General features: G+C 38.7%; 1 protein-coding gene across 1 annotated transcript in view; it reads right to left on the reverse strand.

The window, feature by feature from the left end:
- LOC149071613 (uncharacterized) overlaps window positions 1-26,289 on the reverse strand; it is a 32,603-nt gene that overhangs the window by 3,714 nt on the left and 2,600 nt on the right. Inside the window, exons 3-5 of the mRNA XM_089247996.1 lie at window positions 25,501-25,690; window positions 21,827-21,969; window positions 16,460-16,654 (exon numbers count right to left, since the gene is read on the reverse strand). Of these exons, the coding sequence (XP_089104122.1) occupies window positions 16,460-16,654; window positions 21,827-21,969; window positions 25,501-25,690 (528 nt within the window). The remainder of the gene's footprint in view (window positions 1-16,459; window positions 16,655-21,826; window positions 21,970-25,500; window positions 25,691-26,289) is intronic.

Genomic DNA, 26,289 nt, shown 5'->3' on the forward strand with positions numbered 1-26,289 from the left:
TGTGGTTCCTGCCAAAATCAGCAGCCGCCATTGTTGGAGATCACCGCTGCCACACGCCTCGGCATTGATTCAAAGAGACTTTGGATGTGTTCTTGGGGTACAGCAGACCAAGCAGCTTCCACGCGTTGCCAAAGTTGATCTGGTGTGGCAGCTGGGGATGTAATCTGGGTCAATCGTTGAGCAACCATGGACCACATGTTTTCTATCGGCGAAAGATCCGGAGAGCGAGCTGGCCAGGGAAGCAATTCAATCTGGCGATTGACGAAGAACCTTTGGACAATGCGTGCCACGTGTGGTCGCGCATTATCCTGTTGAAATATGGCTGTGGGCAAGCCCTGAAGGTAAGGAAGGACAACTGGCTCCAACACCTCGGAGATGTAGCGCTGGCTTTTTAAAGTACCGGCAATGCGTACTAGAGGAGTGCGAGAGTGATATCCAATAACGCCCCATACCATAATACCCGGTGCAGGACCAGTGTGGCGGTGCATAACGCAGCTGTTCAGCATCCTCTCTCCACGGTGTCTCCAGACTCGAATCCGACCATCGTGGTGTTGCAGACAGAAGCGTGACTCGTCAGTAAAGACAATTTCATTCCATTGCGCCGTCCACATCCTTCTTTCATCGCACCATTGGCGGCGGAGACGTCTGTGGTTCTGCGTCAAGGGTAGACGAAGCAATGGACGTCTTGCGGACAGACCACTCTGCTGTAAACGGAGTCGAATGGTACGCGCAGACATTGGATGATGCGGTACAGACTGAATGTGCTGTGCTATGGTTCGTGATGTGGCTGAGCGATCCGTCACTGCCATACGCCTGTCATCACGTGAAGTGGTGCACTGAGGTGGATGCGATCGAACACGTCGGTCCGTCGTACCCTCCTGCATCCAACGATCACATATCCGCATTACAGTTGTTTGGTTTCGTCCAACACGACTACCGATTTCCCTGAAAGATAATCCACAATCTCGGTAGGCCACTATCCTTCCTCTGTCGAACTCGGATACTTGATCAAAAGATGATCGCTGTTTTCTACGAGGCATAATTGATCGTTTTTTTGAAAAAACCACAAGAAAAGCACAATTGCCGTACTTCAAATCGTCGAAATCTCCAAGCCTTAAATAGCGCTTTGAAGTGGCGCCACAGGCGCGCGTGATGTGCATCTGCGCTGAAATTCTAATCATTTGCATATCTTACCTCCGCTAATGCATGTTGTGAATTTCATATTATTTGCATGCTTCCTTCAGGGTGTTGCATTTACGGTGGCCAGCAGTGTATATACATATTGTCCCGAATTTTTTGTGTGCAAAGAAATAATTATTTTTTTCTACATAAAAAAATCGATTATAGCAAATGTACGAATTTTGTTACCGAAATTTCCGTCTCATAAAAAAATTTTATGCTAAAAAATAACAAAGAACTCTCTCCCTCTATTTTTTCATCATCGCATGAGTTGCCTGAAATTTCGGGATTAGATGGCAGCACCATCAGTATATAAATCAAGCCTCAGAATCTCTGTCGTCTGCTTCTCTTAAGGTTCCTTGTTTTGAATGTCTCCTTGTGTCCTGAACAAATTACTGAACTGGAAGTTTGAACGGCCAGTTCTGTTTGTGAGCTTAGCTTGTAGGGAACAGAACAAAGCGTCTGTCGTCTGCTCATTAAGAGGCTCTTTGTATTGGACGCCTCCTTATGCTCAAATAAAATAACCGAACTTTCAGTTTAAATTTCCAGTTCAGTTTATGAGCTTTGTTTATAAGGAACTCAGCGGAATAAAGAATATAGTTTTTTTCCTTTAAACTTCTTCATCACCACATGAGTCACTTTTAAATTTGATATTAGATGGCAGCACATTACTATAAAGTGTAGTGTGGAAAAATTCACTTTTTACGATCTTAAATGTCGTCTGTGTGGAGGTCCTTTGTTTTGGATGTCTCCTTGGGTCTTGAAAAAATTACTGAACTGGAATTTTGATCTTTCAGGTCAGTTTATGAGCTTTGTTATAAGGAGCAAAGCTGAATGAAGAATTTAGTTTTTTATACCTGAGCGTCGTCATCACCACATAAGGCACTTCTGATTTTGAAAGTAGGTAGCAGCACCAACAATATTTTTAAAAATGAATGTCTTAAAGTATTAAATTTATTTTAATTCCCTTAAAATTGTTACTTCCTAGATACAATATCTATAGGACGTACTGGCATAGTCGGGAAGACTGGATTCATTTATCGCACCCACGTCCTGCAGCAGGGGTCGCTGGGCTGGGATCTTTGTTGGGGCCTTAGAGGGCAAGTTTTTCACTGGTCCCTCGATAAAGAATTTATAGTATGAAAAAAAAAAATTATAGGAAACTAGACTGAATCCTTTCAACACCCAGAGAGGCCGTGCGACCTGTGCAGCCACCTGGGTCACCTCTCTGGGAAAGGGTACCAAATCCGAGTTGGAAGGTAAAAAAGAATTTGTTGAGCTGAGAAACGTCATCGGGGCCACCACCCGCACGGGCAGAGATTCTTTCTTTTTTCTGCTCCTACGCATTGGTACATCAAGGCCACTTTACGACCATCGTAGACCCGGGACCTCAACTAAAGGCTTGGTCAGCTGTGTCAAGCAAGCATTTTGGCACTCTCTTGTAATGTTGAAGCTGAGATTAAACGGTGAAAATTGTTCCCCCTCTGGTCCAGCACCCGATTCACAAAACCATATTTAAAAAAAATTAATATTATCAAATAAATTTTTCTGTTAATTTCAATGCTATTTGAAAAACTCAAAATTTCTTTCTAAGAAATTCATTGCGACCCACCCTCTAAGCTATGATAAACCCTTGGCCCACAGACCAAATGTGGCCCCTGGGAGTTATCTGATGTGGCTTGCCCCCGAAACCTAATTTTGTAAAAATGACCTAATTGGCACATTTACAGATCGCTTAAGTGATCTGTGGCACAATTCCAGAGCCTTTAAGCGGCTCATGGCACATATTCAGATCACTCAAGTAGACCGGTGGCATATTCACAGATCACTTATAAGTGACCCCGCGACACAGCTCCAGAACACTTAAGTGGTCCGTGGCACATTTAGAGACCCCTTGAGTGACATGTGGCTCAGTTTTAGAGCACTTAGTGGGTTCTCAAGTTATCCGTCGTAGAGGTATAGTTTCAGTTTCACAAAATGCTCAAAAGCACACCCTGTATGCTTTTGAGCATTTCCTTTTCTTTGAGTTTCATCTTCATTAAAGAAGATTAAGAAAATAATACAATGTTGTAACAAAAGTTCAAAATATTTATTCGTAGATGAACAAATTCATGAGTATGTAAAAAAACTTTGGCCATTTTCGAATGACTTTTCGGCCTCCTTTTCTTTTATAAAACATTGACTTAGCAATTATTCATACAAAATAGAATAAAAGAAAAATAATGAAATATTGTCGTCTTTTTCTACTTGTGGCCGCGGCAATCTTTGCATTTATTTTGTTTCTTGTTTAGCTTCGTCACTTTGGCATCACCTTCGAAGCAAGGCGGGCAAAAAGGTTTGTTGCACTCACCGCAAAATCGCTGTGGAGAGCGACAATCACGTGTGAGAAACTAATTAAATAATCATATAGCATTGAATAAGTAATCAATTATTAAGAGTCTTGAGCCTGTGCGACGTGGAGCAATTGAATGGTGGTATGATCTGTCACTATAGCTTAGTTGGTAGAGCACTCGACCGGCATTCGAGGATACCCGGGTTGTCCCGATAGCGGCAGAGATGAAATGCCTCAGAGTGGCGTGGTGGCAAAATGCTCGTCTACCACCATGAAGGTTGCTGTCACGGTCTCTGGTTCAAACCCGAGAGAGAGAATATGGATAAGATATTTTCCCTTAACGAACTTGAGGCGACCACCGATAGACAGCGCTTTACTTTCCAACCCATCTCATTAATGGCAGTAAATTGCATTATAGCGGTATGGCTAGAGATGTGTTTGGTGTATAGTAGTCTAGCCTTATACGGACATAACATACATTTGAAGTACATGGGGGTGTTCATATCAGAGCACCATAACACCAAACATGGCCCCCGCTCTGTCCCTTGCGGGATATAAGCGGATTACCTTGCGGCTGGGCCATGCTGGAAGAACTCTCCTGACATCCGGGCCCGGCGAACATCCCCCGACTCGCAAGCTACCGGGTCCGTCCCGCCGGGACCCCACTCCATCCCAAGCAGCCACACTCCGGGAAGCTCCGGGAAACCTCCGATGGTCAAGAAGGAGTACAGGTGGACCGCCCGCCAGATCTCCGACCCAGCAAAAACATTCCGAGGCACTCGGCTCCCCTAGTCCACGAGAGAACACCCCCGTCCGCCACTCATCGCTCAAAGGAGCAACAGAACGGAACCAAACGTCCGTCCCCCTCCGGCAGCCCGCGCCCGTCCATGCCAACACCGCACTCCGTCCCCACCAATCCATCCGCAGATGGACCCGTGGGATCTCGGTTGCCAATCACTCACTTCTGCTCCTTTGCCACCTGAAAGAAAACATGCATACATGGCACATGGAAGCACAGAACAGAAATGACAGCAAGTGCTTAACATCAAGATATCAGAGCACCAAAAAACTTGAATATTTGAATGTGGTGGTTATAAAAATCAAGTGTGTGTGTGTGTGTGTGTATGAATTGATATTTGTAGTGGAACCACACCACGATATAAAATGTGATCAGTCTGAGACACTGCTGCTTTACCGCACACCAACTCCGGTCATATATACCGCCATACGGCAATTTCCAACCTGAGGAATTGGTTGGAAAGTGAAGGCTCCATCCATCGGTGGTCGCCCCAGGTTCGGCAGGTAAAGAACTTGCATCTAACGTTCTACGCCCGGATTCGAACCCCTAGAGCTTGATGGTAACCTTCATAGTGGAAGACGAGCATCTTACCACGGTGCCACTCGGGCACGGTCTCTGAGACACTGGCGAGCTCAGCTCAGCTGAGTAGTACAAAACGTATCAGCAATAATGTGTGATGGATGCTAAATATTCAGATCAGTTTCTCAAACCACTCTTGCTCCACCTCATCGCCGAACGTGAGCCAAATTATAGAATCCTATGTTATACGGGGTGAAAGTGACATGTTCTCCAAAGCGAAATAGGGTGATAGAGAAGAGCCCAAGAGGAATAAGGAACACCCCCACCAACCCTGTCCTATCTCGAACCGTTTTTGAGTAATGGTGGATAATCGATTATGGGGGTGGGGGAAAATGCGTCAAATCTGAAAAAACCCGAATTTATGAAAAAAGTTTCTGAAAGACCTACATTCTCAAACTAAGCACATATTTGGAAAGAACAGAAAAAGTCCTATATGAGGTGACCTTTGACAATGTTTTTTGGCTTTAATTCGCAACTTTATTTTCCTTTGACGGTATTTTCGGCTGTAATCTACCACTTTACTTACATTTGACTTTTTTTTTTTTTTTTTTTTTTTTTTTTTTTGTGGCTGCGATTGGCATTTTTATTTGCCTTTGACAATGTTTTTCGGGTGTAATTCACCACTTTATTTTCGTTTGACAATTCTTTCCCCTCCAGTTTACAACCTTACTTGCTTTTGACAATTTTTTCGGCAGTAATTGACAAGTTTACTTGCCTTTGACAATGTTTTGGCTGTAATTTACATCTTCACTTGCCTTTGACAATGTTTTGGCTGTAATTTACATCTTCACTTGCCTTTGACAATGTTTTTATCTTCAATTATCATTTTCACTTGCCTTCAGAGGCGCCGACATGAAGAAATCATTGGGGGGGGGGGGGAAACTGAAAGTTTCCAGTCGTCCCGTACATATGGGACTCCAGCTCATAGTATGTAGTAGGGGGATTTATGTATATTCATTAATTATTTGGGGTGGGGCGGCTCAGCTCCTCTGAAAAAAGTTATTGGGGAGGGGCTGAAAAAAAGCCTCAGCCCCCCCCCCCCCAGGTTCCGGGGCCTATGCTTGTCTTTGACAATGTTTTGATGTAAATTGGTAACTTTTCTTGCCTTTCACAATTTTTTTCTGGCTCTGATTCACAACTTTACATGCCTTTGATAATTTTTTCGCTGTAATTGGTGATATCGCAACTGGATCCCGAGAGTAGTATAAAAAGGACAGTTCAAACACAGGGGGAGGCGCGGAGGCGCGCGCCTCACAGCCGGCTCCCTCACACACCTCACATCCGCCCCCTCACGCACCTCACATCCGCCCCCTCACGCGCCTCACATCCGCTCCCTCACACACCTCACATCCGCCCCCTCACGCACCTCACATCCGCCCCCTCACGCGCCTCACATCCGCTCCCTCAATCCTCTTATCACCCTAGCCAATGCACCGCTCCCAACAACGTAGACTGATTTTTGAGAAACAATTTCATGCAAGCGGTAAACTCCAACTTGGTGTAACTCGTCACATATTTATTTAAACGCGCCGCTGTTGCACTGCAACCACTTCATTTTACTCAACGTTTCGCCTGTTTGAATACTCTCAGTCTCTACACTCCACAGCTAGCATTACCTGTAAGTAAAGTATTTTCCTTTTTGAATCGTCATGTCTTGTGTGTTAGATATCGAAGGTTTTAGATTGAATTCATGTGAATTCATCGTGAAGGAATTAAGTTTTTCCAATTTGGAATCAAGTGAAACTTATCACACCGTTTATAAACCATAATAACAGAATTGATTTTTTTAGAATGAACGGAAGAAAAAATTCTAGAATTGATGAAAATTCGGAATTAATGCAAGAAATAATTTAAGAATTGATGGAAGCCTCCAATAAGTTACCGTGAGTGCGGGGCCCGGTGCAACCGCACACCTCTAAGGGCGGCTCTAGACTTACAGAACCATGAATTCCGTTTGGGACGCATTATAGCCAGATTGCTTTTCAGGCAGAAATTTCGAGTGCTTTGACACGTAGACTGCTCAACACTACTTTTATTGAAAAAAACTTTTTAGTGATTTCAGGGTAATTTTGAGTGCTGATTCTGTGTGTGAATCTGGCATTATTTTTTTTTCAAACGCTGTAATTTTTAACATAAAGTGAAAACTAAATTTCAGTAGTACTGCATAAGCAGCACACAAATCGCATTTAAATCTGCGAGCGGAGTTTACGTCACTAGAAAGCTTGAATCAATGGAATGAATCAATTTAATCATGAAAATTAATCAATACATAAATTGCAAGATAAGTCAATACTGACGATTGATACTTAGGGCCGGACTTGGGCAAGTGTGAAGGTTGGCCGCAACCGGGGCGTTAAATGTTAGGGGCCGCAAAAACGTGATGAAAGAAAATACTTTGATTGCATTTTAATTTAAAAACTTCGTTTTCAACAAAGCGAATGCATTTAAACCTCACTACAACGATACTCAATATAACGGTAAATTACTCTACAACGATATTTTTTCAAGCCTTGTTTGAAAATGCCTATACTCTAATGTTAAACTGTTACCTCTCGACATAACGATATATAATCCGTACATAATCTACAACGACATTTTTTCTTGGTCTGCAGAGTCGTTTTATCGAGGTTTCGCTGTAGCTTAAAATTTTGTCTAAAACCTTTAAAATTCAGACATCGAACCCTATTCCTCTTGCCTAGGGTTTTCACAGAACCCCTTCCTCCAAATCAAGTAAAGGATGGAGGTGGATCTAGTGCTCCGGATGATGGGTTGCTAAATTCTTCTTTTAAAATTTAAAAAATTACACAAGGCATACATAATGCATACTTGCCCGGCCGAAAGAGTATGAAGTTGAGGTCCTGGGTAGGTAATCGGTTCAATTTCCCTGACAGCTCTCCAACCTTTAAATGTCTGGAAGCAGCGGGCAATATCGTTTAAATTTATTGTCGAATAATTTTTTTCTCTGTGACCATGAAATAGTAGTTTGATGTTCATTCTGCCTATGTAAACCTGGCGTGCTCCTGGGTGTTCATGGTTACTCAGGGATTAGGAAACTCCGTTTTCGAGGGCCACAAAATGTTTAAGCCCGTCCTTGATAATAAAATAATGCGTATTTGTAAATCAATAAATGCACATCTTTAAAAACACTCCACTCAATTATCAGATTTCAATATGCAGGCAATGCACGTCATATGAAATTTGTGGTACATTTATGTTCAGAATAAAAGTAAAACAATCATGTATACATTTATATATCGTATAATATATGGAATGAAAATAAGGGAATATATTTAGGATATCAGAATAGATCAATGCAGTAATGATATGCTCTATAATGTTGCATTTTGTCCACTAAAATGAACACAAAATGATATTAAATTAATTCAAGGAGAAGCACTTGCATGATTTTCTGTTATGGGTTTTGAATGTCTTTCATAGGAGGCTTCGGTAGAGTAATCAGCCATCATACGCGAGGCTCGAGCTTGCCTTGATACTTCTGTTCCATTACTTTCATAGCTTGATGAAACCGCCTCTCTTGTCATTAAAATGACTCAGATTGTCTGTGAAATTGGACCAAGTAACTAAGAAGAAAATGCGCCTTTGTGCTCATATTAACAGTCTATTTTTCAAACGTTAGAAAATTTTTAAATTCAAATTACAAATTAATCGTATTTTATTGCAATTCTTCATCGTTCTCTGCTTTGCAATCATTCAAAAAATTCTCAACAACCGATACGAAACATGATCAAACTGAAGATTGACCGGATTGAACGGATATTGATTAATATCCGTCAAAAATGCTGAAAATTTCGTATCTTTAAGAAATTTATGAATTTGAGAACCATCAAAAATCCTTGCTCACAGCTTTTCATTGTTCAGTCCAGGAAACGTTTTACAAATTCATTGGAAGCACTCGCCACTTTATTTATTGAGCACCTTTATCAAATTGCTTCACTATAAGCCGAGTTTTATATGAAGTGTTGGGGGGGGGGGTGTATTTTGTCTATGAACCGCTGGCTCTCTGATGATATTTTCTTTGTTGTCCCAGTAAGAGGTTCATCAGCTCAAGATCATGACAAATAACGGATGTCTGATGATGAGAGATACGTAAATTTTGCGCATAAAATTTCGAAATTTCGCAAAAATAAAATTTTCTAAATCAGAGATTTTGCATTTATTCGCAAAAATGAACAAAACTAACGATACATTATTACTTCGCTTCAAAATGAAACCTGAAGGAAAAAAGTACTTAATTAAAAGCTAATATTTCAGTAATTCTTCAATAGTACTTCCCTCTGTGACTAGTAACGGCGTTGTAGGTACATAATACAGTCGACTCTCGGTTTACGGAGTTAATTCGTTCCTGAGGTAGGTTGGCAAACCGAAACACATTTAGGAATTAATGTAAAAATAGATTCATTCGTTTCTAAGACCCCGAAGATTCCTACAGTGTCAATTTTTACACGCTCAAGTGAATAACTCGAAACCTATTGAAATAATCATACTGACACTAAAAACACTTTTTTCCAGAGAAAATCCAGACTTTACGAGAAAACGGGCATATATGCTATACATGGGCAGAGCTGTCTACCCATGTCTAGTCTGATTAATTTCATCTATTAATGTCAATGTCAAAGCTCTCGAAATTTCTGCCTGCAAAGCAATCTGGCTACAATGCGTTCCAAACCGAATTCATGGTTTTATAAGTCACTTGCTGCCAAACTTCATTAATAAGTTCTATGAGCAATGTGGGCATTAAAATGATGTTTCTAGAAATCAGATAGTAGTAATTACATATGTATCAGAGGTTATTGCAAAACGTGTTTCAAAAATTTCTTTGATGAAAACCGTCCCAAAATTTTAAATGACAAGCTGATCTATGAGCTGGATAAAAGGTGTCGAATTCGGAGGAATGCATTTGAAAAAATCGAAATGCGGCCGTAGACACTTCAATTTCTCCATTATCATTTCGAATTTAGTCAAATATTTTCCTGCTTGCGTGTTCGTAAACCGAATCAATTTTTGTTGTTGGTAAACCGAATTGACGTAAACCGAGACGTTCGTAAACCGAAGGTTGACTGTGTCAGCATTCTTGCTATTAGCGGGACTACGAAGACTTTGAATTACTGTCTTTGCATAGTAGGTAATAGAATTTCATTATATTTAACATGCGCATGGCCATCAACAGAAGTATTTTAGATGACTACTGAAAGTAGTATGATTGTATTTATCAATGACTTCATACCATGTCATAACGTTGCAAAAAATATTATCTTGGAGAAGCTTTCCAAAGTACAAAATTTGGGTGCAATGTTGATGTAAGTGTTGTCACGGCTTCAGATAGGCCCAGCATAAAACCACTGTATATGCTGCAGAGTTTAATTTGTCGCGTCGAATATCGTGTAAAATAAATGTATTTAAACTCTTCTGCTGCTGTCAAACTTTTTTCTGTCTTTTCGAAAAAAATGGCTCTGACTTTTGCGTTCATGAGAAAATTAACTTGATGCGCAAAACGTGCGCGAATGGATATATAGTTTGGTCCTTCTATAAATAGTCAATAACATCCATAATTTTCGGACAGAACTCAGAAACGGAAGGCAACTGAACTCTTAATTCACGAGTTAGAATTCAAAGGCATTTTGCTCAGCAAAATCACGACCTATTTTCGCTTAAAATTGTAAATCTTCGAAATTTCACTTTTATCGCATTTATTCCGTAAATATGAAAATTACGCTTCCTTAATGATGCTATGAATGCAATAATATTGAGAATAAGTTACGAAAATAAATGAAAAAACACAAAAGTAAAAATCTGCCGCAAAAAATAGTGATTACAGACTGCATTGGAATGTTGAGAATATGTACTATCTCAAAACTAGAGTCATTTCGTCAAAACCAACACCAGTTTTGGAATCAGCAGACCACTAAAACCTAAAACCTTTACAATAAAACCGTTGAAGTTTCTTTGGTAAACCGATTTTTTTTTTTTTAAAACCGAAAAGCTTTTCGGTTTCTTTGGTAAACCGATTTTTTTTTTTTAAAACACAACCTTTACAATAAAACCGTTGAAGTTTCTTTGGTAAACCGATTTTTTTTTTTTTAAAACCGAAAAGCTTTTCGGTTTCTTTGGTAAACCGATTTTTTTTTTTTAAAACACAACCTTTACAATAAAACCGTTGAAGTTTCTTTGGTAAACCGATTTTTTTTTTTTAAAACACAACCTTTACAATAAAACCGTTGAAGTTTCTTTGGTAAACCGATTTTTTTTTTTTAAAACCGAAAAGCTTTTCGGTTTTAAAAAAAAAAAATCGGTTTACCAAAGAAACCGAAAAGCTTTTCGGTTTTAAAAAAAAAAAATCGGTTTACCAAAGAAACTTCAACGGTTTTATTGTAAAGGTTGTGTTTTAAAAAAAAAAAATCGGTTTACCAAAGAAACCGAAAAGCTTTTCGGTTTTAAAAAAAAAAAAATCGGTTTACCAAAGAAACTTCAACGGTTTTATTGTAAAGGTTTTAGGTTTTAGTGGTCTGCTGATTCCAAAACTGGTGTTGGTTTTGACGAAATGACTCTAGTTTTGAGATAGTACATATTCTCAACATTCCAATGCAGTCTGTAATCACTATTTTTTGCGGCAGATTTTTACTTTTGTGTTTTTTCATTTATTTTCGTAACTTATTCTCAATATTATTGCATTCATAGCATCATTAAGGAAGCGTAATTTTCATATTTACGGAATAAATGCGATAAAAGTGAAATTAGCCGATGTAGATGAATAAATACGAAAATTTTGATTTTTATAACTTTTCCTCAAAATTTCGAAGATTTACAATTTTAAGCGAAAATAGGTCGTGATTTTGCTGAGCAAAATGCCTTTGAATTCTAACTCGTGAATTAAGAGTTCAGTTGCCTTCCGTTTCTGAGTTCTGTCCGAAAATTATGGATGTTATTGACTATTTATAGAAGGACCAAACTATATATCCATTCGCGCACGTTTTGCGCATCAAGTTAATTTTCTCATGAACGCAAAAGTCAGAGCCATTTTTTTCGAAAAGACAGAAAAAAGTTTGACAGCAGCAGAAGAGTTTAAATACATTTATTTTACACGATATTCGACGCGACAAATTAAACTCTGCAGCATATACAGTGGTTTTATGCTGGGCCTATCTGAAGCCGTGACAACACTTACATCAACATTGCACCCAAATTTTGTACTTTGGAAAGCTTCTCCAAGATAATATTTTTTGCAACGTTATGACATGGTATGAAGTCATTGATAAATACAATCATACTACTTTCAGTAGTCATCTAAAATACTTCTGTTGATGGCCATGCGCATGTTAAATATAATGAAATTCTATTACCTACTATGCAAAGACAGTAATTCAAAGTCTTCGTAGTCCCGCTAATAGCAAGAATGCTGACACAGTCAACCTTCGGTTTACGAACGTCTCGGTTTACGTCAATTCGGTTTACCAACAACAAAAATTGATTCGGTTTACGAACACGCAAGCAGGAAAATATTTGACTAAATTCGAAATGATAATGGAGAAATTGAAGTGTCTACGGCCGCATTTCGATTTTTTCAAATGCATTCCTCCGAATTCGACACCTTTTATCCAGCTCATAGATCAGCTTGTCATTTAAAATTTTGGGACGGTTTTCATCAAAGAAATTTTTGAAACACGTTTTGCAATAACCTCTGATACATATGTAATTACTACTATCTGATTTCTAGAAACATCATTTTAATGCCCACATTGCTCATAGAACTTATTAATGAAGTTTGGCAGCAAGTGACTTATAAAACCATGAATTCGGTTTGGAACGCATTGTAGCCAGATTGCTTTGCAGGCAGAAATTTCGAGAGCTTTGACATTGACATTAATAGATGAAATTAATCAGACTAGACATGGGTAGACAGCTCTGCCCATGTATAGCATATATGCCCGTTTTCTCGTAAAGTCTGGATTTTCTCTGGAAAAAAGTGTTTTTAGTGTCAGTATGATTATTTCAATAGGTTTCGAGTTATTCACTTGAGCGTGTAAAAATTGACACTGTAGGAATCTTCGGGGTCTTAGAAACGAATGAATCTATTTTTACATTAATTCCTAAATGTGTTTCGGTTTGCCAACCTACCTCAGGAACGAATTAACTCCGTAAACCGAGAGTCGACTGTATTATGTACCTACAACGCCGTTACTAGTCACAGAGGGAAGTACTATTGAAGAATTACTGAAATATTAGCTTTTAATTAAGTACTTTTTTCCTTCAGGTTTCATTTTGAAGCGAAGTAATAATGTATCGTTAGTTTTGTTCATTTTTGCGAATAAATGCAAAATCTCTGATTTAGAAAATTTTATTTTTGCGAAATTTCGAAATTTTATGCGCAAAATTTACGTATCTCTCATCATCAGACATCCGTTATTTGTCATGATCTTGAGCTGATGAACCTCTTACTGGGACAACAAAGAAAATATCATCAGAGAGCCAGCGGTTCATAGACAAAATACACCCCCCCCCCAACACTTCATATAAAACTCGGCTTATAGTGAAGCAATTTGATAAAGGTGCTCAATAAATAAAGTGGCGAGTGCTTCCAATGAATTTGTAAAACGTTTCCTGGACTGAACAATGAAAAGCTGTGAGCAAGGATTTTTGATGGTTCTCAAATTCATAAATTTCTTAAAGATACGAAATTTTCAGCATTTTTGACGGATATTAATCAATATCCGTTCAATCCGGTCAATCTTCAGTTTGATCATGTTTCGTATCGGTTGTTGAGAATTTTTTGAATGATTGCAAAGCAGAGAACGATGAAGAATTGCAATAAAATACGATTAATTTGTAATTTGAATTTAAAAATTTTCTAACGTTTGAAAAATAGACTGTTAATATGAGCACAAAGGCGCATTTTCTTCTTAGTTACTTGGTCCAATTTCACAGACAATCTGAGTCATTTTAATGACAAGAGAGGCGGTTTCATCAAGCTATGAAAGTAATGGAACAGAAGTATCAAGGCAAGCTCGAGCCTCGCGTATGATGGCTGATTACTCTACCGAAGCCTCCTATGAAAGACATTCAAAACCCATAACAGAAAATCATGCAAGTGCTTCTCCTTGAATTAATTTAATATCATTTTGTGTTCATTTTAGTGGACAAAATGCAACATTATAGAGCATATCATTACTGCATTGATCTATTCTGATATCCTAAATATATTCCCTTATTTTCATTCCATATATTATACGATATATAAATGTATACATGATTGTTTTACTTTTATTCTGAACATAAATGTACCACAAATTTCATATGACGTGCATTGCCTGCATATTGAAATCTGATAATTGAGTGGAGTGTTTTTAAAGATGTGCATTTATTGATTTACAAATACGCATTATTTTATTATCAAGGACGGGCTTAAACATTTTGTGGCCCTCGAAAACGGAGTTTCCTAATCCCTGAGTAACCATGAACACCCAGGAGCACGCCAGGTTTACATAGGCAGAATGAACATCAAACTACTATTTCATGGTCACAGAGAAAAAAATTATTCGACAATAAATTTAAACGATATTGCCCGCTGCTTCCAGACATTTAAAGGTTGGAGAGCTGTCAGGGAAATTGAACCGATTACCTACCCAGGACCTCAACTTCATACTCTTTCGGCCGGGCAAGTATGCATTATGTATGCCTTGTGTAATTTTTTAAATTTTAAAAGAAGAATTTAGCAACCCATCATCCGGAGCACTAGATCCACCTCCATCCTTTACTTGATTTGGAGGAAGGGGTTCTGTGAAAACCCTAGGCAAGAGGAATAGGGTTCGATGTCTGAATTTTAAAGGTTTTAGACAAAATTTTAAGCTACAGCGAAACCTCGATAAAACGACTCTGCAGACCAAGAAAAAATGTCGTTGTAGATTATGTACGGATTATATATCGTTATGTCGAGAGGTAACAGTTTAACATTAGAGTATAGGCATTTTCAAACAAGGCTTGAAAAAATATCGTTGTAGAGTAATTTACCGTTATATTGAGTATCGTTGTAGTGAGGTTTAAATGCATTCGCTTTGTTGAAAACGAAGTTTTTAAATTAAAATGCAATCAAAGTATTTTCTTTCATCACGTTTTTGCGGCCCCTAACATTTAACGCCCCGGTTGCGGCCAACCTTCACACTTGCCCAAGTCCGGCCCTAAGTATCAATCGTCAGTATTGACTTATCTTGCAATTTATGTATTGATTAATTTTCATGATTAAATTGATTCATTCCATTGATTCAAGCTTTCTAGTGACGTAAACTCCGCTCGCAGATTTAAATGCGATTTGTGTGCTGCTTATGCAGTACTACTGAAATTTAGTTTTCACTTTATGTTAAAAATTACAGCGTTTGAAAAAAAAATAATGCCAGATTCACACACAGAATCAGCACTCAAAATTACCCTGAAATCACTAAAAAGTTTTTTTCAATAAAAGTAGTGTTGAGCAGTCTACGTGTCAAAGCACTCGAAATTTCTGCCTGAAAAGCAATCTGGCTATAATGCGTCCCAAACGGAATTCATGGTTCTGTAAGTCTAGAGCCGCCCTTAGAGGTGTGCGGTTGCACCGGGCCCCGCACTCACGGTAACTTATTGGAGGCTTCCATCAATTCTTAAATTATTTCTTGCATTAATTCCGAATTTTCATCAATTCTAGAATTTTTTCTTCCGTTCATTCTAAAAAAATCAATTCTGTTATTATGGTTTATAAACGGTGTGATAAGTTTCACTTGATTCCAAATTGGAAAAACTTAATTCCTTCACGATGAATTCACATGAATTCAATCTAAAACCTTCGATATCTAACACACAAGACATGACGATTCAAAAAGGAAAATACTTTACTTACAGGTAATGCTAGCTGTGGAGTGTAGAGACTGAGAGTATTCAAACAGGCGAAACGTTGAGTAAAATGAAGTGGTTGCAGTGCAACAGCGGCGCGTTTAAATAAATATGTGACGAGTTACACCAAGTTGGAGTTTACCGCTTGCATGAAATTGTTTCTCAAAAATCAGTCTACGTTGTTGGGAGCGGTGCATTGGCTAGGGTGATAAGAGGATTGAGGGAGCGGATGTGAGGCGCGTGAGGGGGCGGATGTGAGGTGCGTGAGGGGGCGGATGTGAGGTGTGTGAGGGAGCGGATGTGAGGCGCGTGAGGGGGCGGATGTGAGGTGCGTGAGGGGGCGGATGTGAGGTGTGTGAGGGAGCCGGCTGTGAGGCGCGCGCCTCCGCGCCTCCCCCTGTGTTTGAACTGTCCTTTTTATACTACTCCCGAGATTTCCCGTAGTTTTAAGAAAATAAATATGGTCAGCCCAGGCATTTATCGTTCCTTGTGTATTGTTACCTTCATACCGGAACATCCTTCGCGGGCCGGATGGAATCCATTAGCGGTCTGTGGGGTTGTACACCCTCACTGCCAATGGGCTGGATGGACTCTGTAGCCGGAGTTTAGGCACCCGCTTGTTATTTATTATTATAATGAATGATGAATAGAATGACTTGAACTCTTAAAAAAAAGTTCACGAAAAAAGTCCTCACCAGGTTTTTCGCGGATCTGCATTTGTGGCAAGTCCCGGTTAACGATGCGACGCTGACAGCCCGACGGTCCCGCAAAGTGTCAGCATCAGAATCTTCTGTATTTGGTTCGTCTTTAGCAGAGTTGCCGTCTCTTTCATAATCAGCGTCACGCTCTTCAACTTCGGTCATCGAGCTGTCGATGGGCCATTGCTCCTCCTTCAAAATACGATATAATTTTTACGGTAAATACGATAAGTCCGGTTATTATGTACAATCACCGAGCATTTTGGCAAATTTGATAGATTTCCTTAAATTAATCACTTTTATCGGCGATTATGCATAGTACCCAAGCGTTGTTGGTATATTTAATAAGTAATAAAAATTATCGCTTTTTTACCGGTGATCAGTGCCGTAACTAGCCATTCCTGTGCCCCTATGCAAGAATTTGCGTTTAGGCCCCCCTTCTGGCCCATTCTTAGGGCCCATTATGAAGCCACAATGAGCCGATATTGCCATATGGCGATGTGGCCTGGGCATCTTTCGGTTTGACGGCCCATTACGGCCCCCCTTCCAAGTGGGCCCCTGTGCGGGTGCATCTGTTGCACCCGCCTAGTGACCGCACTGCCGGTGATTATGCATAATATTCACCATAATATTCACTATATAAAAAAAGTTAAAATTATATATTCAAACAATTAAATTCTAGTCAATATACTATAATTAGTAAAGCTTGTCGGGGTTGCTACACTAATCATGGCGTACAACAACATTCAGATGTGTTTACCATGCAGTACATCTATTCAATCTGATGAAGACAAAATTGTGTGTTCGAATTGTAAGGCAATGTTTCACTTTTACTGTGCTGGACTTGCAGAAAAAAATTTCAGAAAATTAACAGTGTCGCGTAAATCGGCATGGAAATGTGGCAGGTGTGTTTATGGTGCTCCTACAACTTCTGGTGTTTCGACGGTAAAATCAGTGGCAAGTGATGTGACTATTAATACAGAATCAACAAGTGTCGCTGAATTGGTGCCGCGTATAAATGAAAATCTCGCTAAAGAAATTGGTGAAATTATAACCGATTCATCGCCGGATTCTACCAGTGTCATAAAAAACGTTATCGCAATATTCGAAAAGCAGTTTCAATCTCTGATGGTCTATATCACCAACCAATTTACAACTTATTCACAATCTGTAGATTCATTGAAATTGTTGCTTGAACAAAATTGTAATGAACTGAGGGAATGCAAAGAAAAACAGCTTCTCTTGACAGAGGAAAATTCAAGCTTAAAAAATGAAATAAAACGATTGCATTCCGAAGTTGTTGAACTTCAACAATATTCTAGGAGGTGTAATGTTGAGGTTTTGGGTCTGCCAGAGACAGCTGATGAAAACATAGAAACGATCAAGACAGCTTTGTTCCAACACCTAAAATTAGATATAGCTGAGAGAGTTACAGCCATTCATAGAGTACCAACTTCAAGAAAGGACAAGATTAAGCCTATCATAATCCAATTTGACTCAAAAAAAACCCGTGATATGTGTTTAGCTGCGGCTCGTGAACTGAAATTATGTGCTTCGAAAATTGATTCTAGGCTGAGACCGAATACTGTTTATTTCAATGAACATTTGGCTCCTTATTTAAAACAGGTATTGTATCACGCTAAACAATTCAAAACGGAGCATGATTACAAGTTTTGTTGGGCAAAAGGAGGTAAGATATTTTTACGTCAATCGGAGGGTTCCGGAGTGTACAGGATAAGTACTATTGAGGATTTAAATAATATTGTTCATTGATAGAGAAATAGATTGTCTTGTACTGTGCACTCTGGATGATCTCCGAAATTTTTTATACCCGAAATGTGATTTATCTTGCCCAAAACTACAATTTAACATACTCCATTACAATATACGTAGCCTACGAACAAATTTTGACGAATTAATTTTAACTTTAACACCTGTGTTGAAATATATAGATGTCTTGGTTTTAAGTGAAATATGGGTTTATGAAAATGAGATTGCTTTGTACAATATCCCCAATTTTTCAAAATTTTTTCAGTGTCGTAATGAAAATAGATCTGGAGGGGTTATGGTTTTTGCAAAAAAATCACTCAATTTCAATCAGATCACCTTTGTAACTATGCAAACCGCTGAATATGTTGTAATTTATAGTGATCTCTTGGAATTGTTGGTTTTTAGTGCATATAGATCTCATGCGTTCTCCTCTGACTGTTTTGTATCTGAAATTAGTCCGATTTTACAAACACTTAAATATCGGAATGTTGTTCTGATTGGTGATATAAATATAGATTTATTGAATGTTAATGATAACGTTGTCATTGATTATCTTGATTTTCTCTATGGTATTGGTTTCCAATGTTTCATCAATAACATAACCAGATCATATTCTAATGGCAGTGGATCATGTATTGACCACGTTTTCATCAGAATGAGCAGAAACATGGAATGTGTTAATTCATTGGTTTTCCAATCTAGTTTAACTGATCATTATGCAATTGGTTGTAAATTAAATTTTATTAACAATACTTACAATTCCAATAAATTGAGAAAGAAATTTATGTCTGTTGATTACCAAAATATTACTGATTACTTAAACAATTATGAATTTGCATATGTAGAAAGTGATCCCAATATTTCATTTGACTCTTTTCTCAAAACTCTTGAAATTATCACTATGAATCATACTAAATGCTTTAATAAACCGAAAAACAGAAAAAAAAATAGTTGGGTTACAAAGGAGGTTTTGGATCTTGTAAAACTAAAACAAAGTCTCTATTTGAAATGTAAAAAATTTCCATTTGATGTCTTGGTGAACATTGCATATAAATCGGTTACTTCTTGTGTTAAAATGAAAGTTACTGAAGCAAAAAATAAATTTTTTCTTCATGAATTTAATAAATGCCATACATCACAACAACAATGGAAATTTGTAAATAAAATATTAGGTACCGATGGGCCAAAACAATCTTTGCCTATGGGAAGGGATCCAATTTTAACTTTAAATAATATTAATACCCATTTCATCACGATGTCGGGTGGAAATAACTCTTCATATCAAAATTATGTTCCTGCCTATTCAATTAACAATAACTCTCAATCAATGTTTTTTTCTGAAATAAGTTATACTGAGGTCTCGAATATTATATTTGATATATCTCGAGGTAAAAATTGTTCTAACATTATTAATTCAAAGATACTAAGAGTGCTTCCAAATAATGTGGTTTCTTATATGACCCAACTTTTTAATGACTGCATTAAATACTCTATTTTTCCTGATGTTTTAAAAATTGCAAATGTTACACCAGTTTACAAATCAGGAGATGTGAATGTTTTTAACAACTATAGAGCAATATCTGTTCTTCCAACATTTTCGAAAGTGTTTGAGACCATCATAAAAATCCGAGTATTTGACTTCCTTAACAAAACAAAATTCTTTTCTGATAATCAGCATGGGTTTCTACCTAAAAAAAATACTGAAACAGCATTATTAACTTTTACTCAATTTGTCTATGAAAACGTTGATAAATCCCACAAAGTAATAGCAATATTCTTGGATATAAGAAAAGCTTTTGATTCAATAAATCACGATATTCTCCTTTCGAAAATGTATTCAATTGGCATCAGGGGTGGTACACACGATTTGATGAAATCATACTTGGAAAATAGAATCCAAAGAGTCAGATGTTCAAGTTTCTACAGTTCTCCTTTAATAATTAAAAGGGGAGTCCCTCAGGGCTCAGTTTTAGGTCCCTTATTGTTTCAAATATTCATAAATGACTTTTGCGACATTGATATTTTTGGTAAAATTATCTGCTTCGCTGATGATACGGTGGTCATGTATGCAAGTAATGATCCACTAGAGGTATTGAACCAAAAAATAAATGAAGATCTTTTAAAAATTCGGAATTGGTTTTTTATTAATGATCTGGAAATTAATATTGAAAAGAGCAAATACATGAAATTTTCTCTACGAGATAATTCTCCTGACCCTATTCAATTGATATACCATACTAACCAATGTAATCTCACTTCATGTTCATGTAACTGTCTTAAAGCTGTCAAGAGTATTAAATATCTCGGCCTCTATTTCGATAATAATTTAAAATGGAAATCACACGTAAACTTTCTACATAATAAATTGAGGTACATGATTTTCAAGTTTTTTCATCTCAGAAGTCAGGTTAATAAAGTGTTCATCAGAAATTTGTATTTTTCGTGGTTTCAATCACACATATATTACGGTCTTTGTATATATGGTGGAGATTACAATAGTAATATTCGTCCTATAATTAATCTACAAAAAAAAGTAATTCGACTAATATATAATGACTATAACACCCAGTCTAATATTCTTTTCCGTAATGCTGACGTCTTAACTGTTCGTCAGCTGTACTTGCTAAAAGTTGCAATTACTCTGTACAAAAAACAATACCATTTGCCCATGCGCACTACAGTAAATCCACGTAGACCAAATTGTATTTTTTCTATTCCACATGCACACAAAGATATTTTGCAAAAACACTTCATTTTCATAGCGCCAATGTTCTTCAATTCAATACCTTATGAAATGCAAACAATTACAAATCTGCCTCATTTCAAAAGAAAACTTAAAGAATATCTTCACTCAATAAATGATATTGAAATTTATTTTCACATAGCTCCATAACTGCAAATCTTATTAATCCCTTTTTATGTGTAATTAAAGTAGCACTCCGAAAGCCAGCCACAATATGTACATGTATATACACACACACAATTCTTCCCTCCCCCTTTTTCTTTTTTACTTCAATGTAATGAACACATTATAAATATTTACTAATTAATTTCAAAATACTTGTACTACTAATTAACTTGATTTTGTATTTATGATTATTTTTGTGTTTGAATTTATGTATATATTCAGGCGTCGCGTCGTTGGTAAACATGATAAATCGTAGTATATGATGACATACTATACATGACAATTCATACACATATCATTATATGGACTTGAAGCAGACAGACGTATCCAGCTTTGAATTGAGTTGAGGCTGACATCATCAGCTGTGTATGTAGTAGAGGCAGAACCCTTTGATTCGTTGAATCAACCCGTATTTTAAAGGGACAGATAAATTCTTTTGTCATTTTTATGGGTCTTGGAAGGGGTGATCACCCCCATCACTCCCCTCTGAATCCACGCATGGCCAAAGGGTCGGACAAAAACAGCCATGCCCCTGGACTGGATCTAGACTTGGGACTGCTGGATCTAGACAGCTGGGACTTAGATCTAGACTTGCATACTCAAATTCTGGTACTGGACAATATTTATTTCGATGCGGGGGGTGGTCTAAATGTGAGAATGGACAAGAGAGGTCTGATCGAACTCACCGTCAAATGTGCACCTATATAACCTGCACCAGTCTGTTTCCTTATCCTCGCCAGTTCGGACATGGCTTCTCGTAATCTTTCTTCAAGCCGAGTTTTATCTTGTTTCAGTCTGTCGCGTTCGATGGCGAGTTCTGTTGTCTCTCCTACGTATAGAGGAATGGAGTGTATGAGCATAAAACGGAAACTTCGGTTAACGGGTTCAATTCGTTCCGCCGACGCGCTCGTTATCCGAATCCCTGGTATATCGAATCAAATTTCCCCATAGGAAATAATGGAAACTCGGATAAAATTCGTTCCACCATTATTCATTCACTAATAAAAAATAATAACGGCATTCAAACAATACTAGTACACAATAATGATATAGTAAATAACATACACGCAATACAATAATCTTATAATAAAATACAATCACGCCATAAGTAAACATTTAAGGCCGGTCGTGTCCACTAGAAGCTACCACGAGCGAAAACAAGTCGCGTGTGTGTGTGCAAGACTTTCATAGCGGTCTTGCGCAGAGGAGCATTTATGATTTTTGCCACCCATGTCTCCACCTATACTGTATCTCCACTATATCTGTACACCTATGTCTCTAAAGTTTGGTCACTCCCACGCTCACACACTCTCTTAAGTCACTCACATGCTTGCGCACCGTTTTGGTTCAATAGCTCCCTTGCCCGAAGCGAGATTGGGCGCTAATTCTGAGGGTAGTGAAGATCTTGCCCAGCTTTGGGGAGAACCTTCATTTTTAAGTTTACAGTTGTCCGGAAAATATACTCATTGATAAATTGCATTACATGAATTAAAATAACTTTATGAAATATTGATAACAAATTTTTTTCAAAAATTCTGGGAATAAAATACTGAAATAAAAATTTTTTGTTTAACACATTCTACAAATTATGAAATTTTTAAGGTCAAACATGACAACAAACGTAATAGACCAACTGACTTCTACGAGGGTAATTCAAAAGCATGAGTTATCCTTTACGTTGGTAGATGTCACTGTACTAGCAGAGGATGAATGAATTCAGTTCAGTTCATGATATACAAGGTGCCCCATAAATTCGAAAATAGTTTAAAAATTCATAAAAATTGGAGAATCTCAATACGGTTTACGAAAAGTAAGTCTCACGAAGGAGGAATTTTTTTTTTGGTGCGAAAAAAAAAAATTAGTTCATATTTTTGGCGATGGAGAGCGCTGCACGAAAGAAACACAGAACCTAGGACCTGAATCTTTCTCCAATCATTTCCGTGTACAAAACGTTCATAAAGCTTCAGCAACAAATTCGTGGCTGAGGTGAAGCAATATCACTAACAGTGCCTTTATTCATCAATGTCAACATCGCAACGAAAACCATATGTAAACGCCAGTAACAGGAACATTAAAAAAAATGAGCTGTGAATCGTACACCCCGCATTTTATAGGAGAAATTTATGCAATAAAAAATAGTTCAATTTTCGACCACCTGGTGAAAAAATGGCGCTTTTTATTGAATTTTCCTTTCTCTCATGGTCCGTATATATACACTATCTACCAATAAGTATTTGGACACCTATGCAAATGACGATATCTGCGGTCCTGAGATACGTCACGCCCTCCGCCGGTATATATCGTGTAGGAAACAACATCGGCATTAGTCGCATGCAAGATGCCGCGCAGTTCGGAGCTCTCTGATTTCGAGAAAGGTATAATTATCGGGTATCACAAAAATGACCGATCCTTAAGGGACATATCTAGCGAGCTGAAGTACTCAAAATCGACAGTGGCCTATGTGATTGTCGGAATTTGCCCCGAGTCGGCAGACCAACGAAACTGGGAGATAGAGACCGACGGGTGCTGTCCAGATAAATTCGGAAGAACCGCACCCAACCGATGGCAGGGGCGTCGGAAGTGTTTCGAACCTGTGGGTGCCCGTCTTAAGATTCATGTAGGAAATTTCGATTTTTGAATCAATTCTGTGGGTGCTCGGACCCGTTCTACAAGCTTCGAGCACCCACAGCACCCCTGGCTCCGACGCCACTGACCGATGGCCCTCATCCGCGAGGAGTTTCAACAGGCATCCGGGAGTATTGTTTCAATGAATACCATCCGTAAGGAAGCACATCTGATTGGTTTTCATGGTCGTGCTGCTGCCCATAAGCCTTTGATCACAAAGTTCAACCGCGTTGCTCGGTTAATGTGGTGCAAAGCACATCGAAATTGGACCGTAGATCAGTGGAAACGGGTTCTTTGGAGCGACGAATCAAGGTTCACCCTCTACCGTTCGGATGGCAGGGTCTGTTTCTGGCGTCTGCCTGGAGAACGTCTCCTGCCAGAATGCATTGTGCCAACAGTCAAGTTCGGCGGAGGTGGAATTATGGTCTGGGGGTGTTTCTCCTGGTATGGACTGGGACCCCTGGTCCCCATTCATGGTAAGCTCAACGCCGATGCCTACTGCACTATTTTGGATGACAATGTGCTTCCTACGTTATGGCAGTTTTACGGGGTGGACCCCTGTTACTTCCAGGACGACAATGCCAACTGTCATACTGCGAGGTTAACCAAGGCTTGGTATGGTGCCAATGGGGTTCATCGAATGGACTGGCCTGCCCAGAGCCCAGACCTGAACCCTATCGAGAACCTCTGGGACGAGTTGGATCGCCGAATTAAGGGGTGCCCTACCCGTCCAAAATCGGTGAAGGAACTGACATGTCTTCTCCAAGCCGAGTGGAAGAAAATACCACTAGCCGTAACACAAGGACTTGTGGAAAGTATGGCCCGGAGGGTTCACGCTGTAATTGCCTCTCGTGGAGGCTCTACCAACTATTGATTTTGAATAAAGTTAGTTTTTCTTTTCTATCACAGGTGTCCAAATACTTATTGGTAGATAGTGTATAATGTAACAAGCTTCAATGAAATTACAATTCATCCACCAGAACGGGTGCTACATAGGTCTGAGTAGTGTAGTGTCAGTATACAGACCGGGGGGAGGGGGGGGCTACATATATATATATGTCTGAGTATAGTGTAGTGTCAGTATACTGACAGATGCTACACACATAGGTCTGAGTAGTGTAGTGTCAGTATACACTGACGGGTGTTACATAGGTCTGAATAGTGTATTGTCAGTATACTGATGGGTGCTACCATAGGTCTGAGTAGTGTAGTGTCAGTATACTGATGGGTGCTACCATAGGTCTGAGTAGTGTAGTGTCAGTATACTGATGGGTGCTACCATAGGTCTGAGTAGTGTAGTGTCAGTATACTGATGGGTGCTACCATAGGTCTGAGTAGTGAAAGTATACTGAAACTACTCAAAAGACCTATGTGTGTGTGTGTAGCACCATTCAGTATACTGATACTCCTCAGACCTATATAGCGCCCGTTCTGGTGGACGTATTCCATTGAAACTTGGTATGTACGCTATGTGAACCATGGGAAAAAGGAAAATGCAATAAAAAAGCGCCCCGTTTTTACCTGGTGGTCAAAAATTTAACTATTTTTATTGCATAAATCTCTCTCCCATGGTTTCATTCAGATATCTTGTTTCTGTATATCTGTATTCGAATGAGTAGTTTTTGAGGGAAAACTACTCACAGAGTACGGGGACCTTAATTATAAACACCCAGTATTTATGAATTTCTGAAACACCCTGTAGTATGGGGGAAAAAAATGGTTACACGGTACTCACCGTATTTCTGACCGGAATATTTTTCGTGTGATTGCAGGAGCCTGATCATTGTCTGGTTGTCGTTGACGTAAGCGTTGAAACGGGTCAGTTGTTCCCTGAGCTGGTATTCTGCCAGGTCCTTCATCTCTTCAGATACCGTTTTCATGACCAGAAGCTCGTTGATGAGACTTCGTACCAAATTCTGTGAATCCTAGAATAAAGAAAAAGAGAACCTGATAAACATAAAAGCAAAGGCGGATTTATGGTTACGCCATCTGGTGAGCTGCACAAATTTTTCCGTTCTTCTATTCTGGTTCATTTTCTAACTTTTTTAGCCACAATATGCTGCCTTGGGCCACTTCCACTTGGACCTCGCCCCTAGAAATACGCTTCTGCCTCCAAGTCCCCTGTTTTGGTCACCCTCACATGCTTGCACACATTATTAATCACGTTTTTGGTCACTCACATGATTGAATATTTTCTTGGCCTCCCTTTTGCTCATTCCCATGTACGGCCTCTGTTTCGATCACTCAGATGCTTTTACAATTTCTTGGTCACTATTTCGATCACTCAGATGCTTTTACAATTTCTTGGTCACTATTTCGATCACTCAGATGCTTTTACAATTTCTTGGTCACTATTTCGATCACTCACATGCTTGCAGACTTTTTTGGTCACTCCCGTACTTGCACACTTTGATCATTTTCATCGTCATTCACATGCTTTCACAATTTCTTGGTTACTCTTTTGATTACTCACATGCTTTCACAATTTCTTGGTTACTCTTTTGATTACTCACATGCTTGCACA

The sequence above is a fragment of the Pholcus phalangioides genome, unplaced genomic scaffold, assembly GCF_987345545.1.
Source record: "Pholcus phalangioides strain wild (caught in Gottingen) unplaced genomic scaffold, Ppha-v1.0 ptg000018l_1, whole genome shotgun sequence".
NCBI lineage: Eukaryota > Metazoa > Arthropoda > Arachnida > Araneae > Pholcidae > Pholcus > Pholcus phalangioides.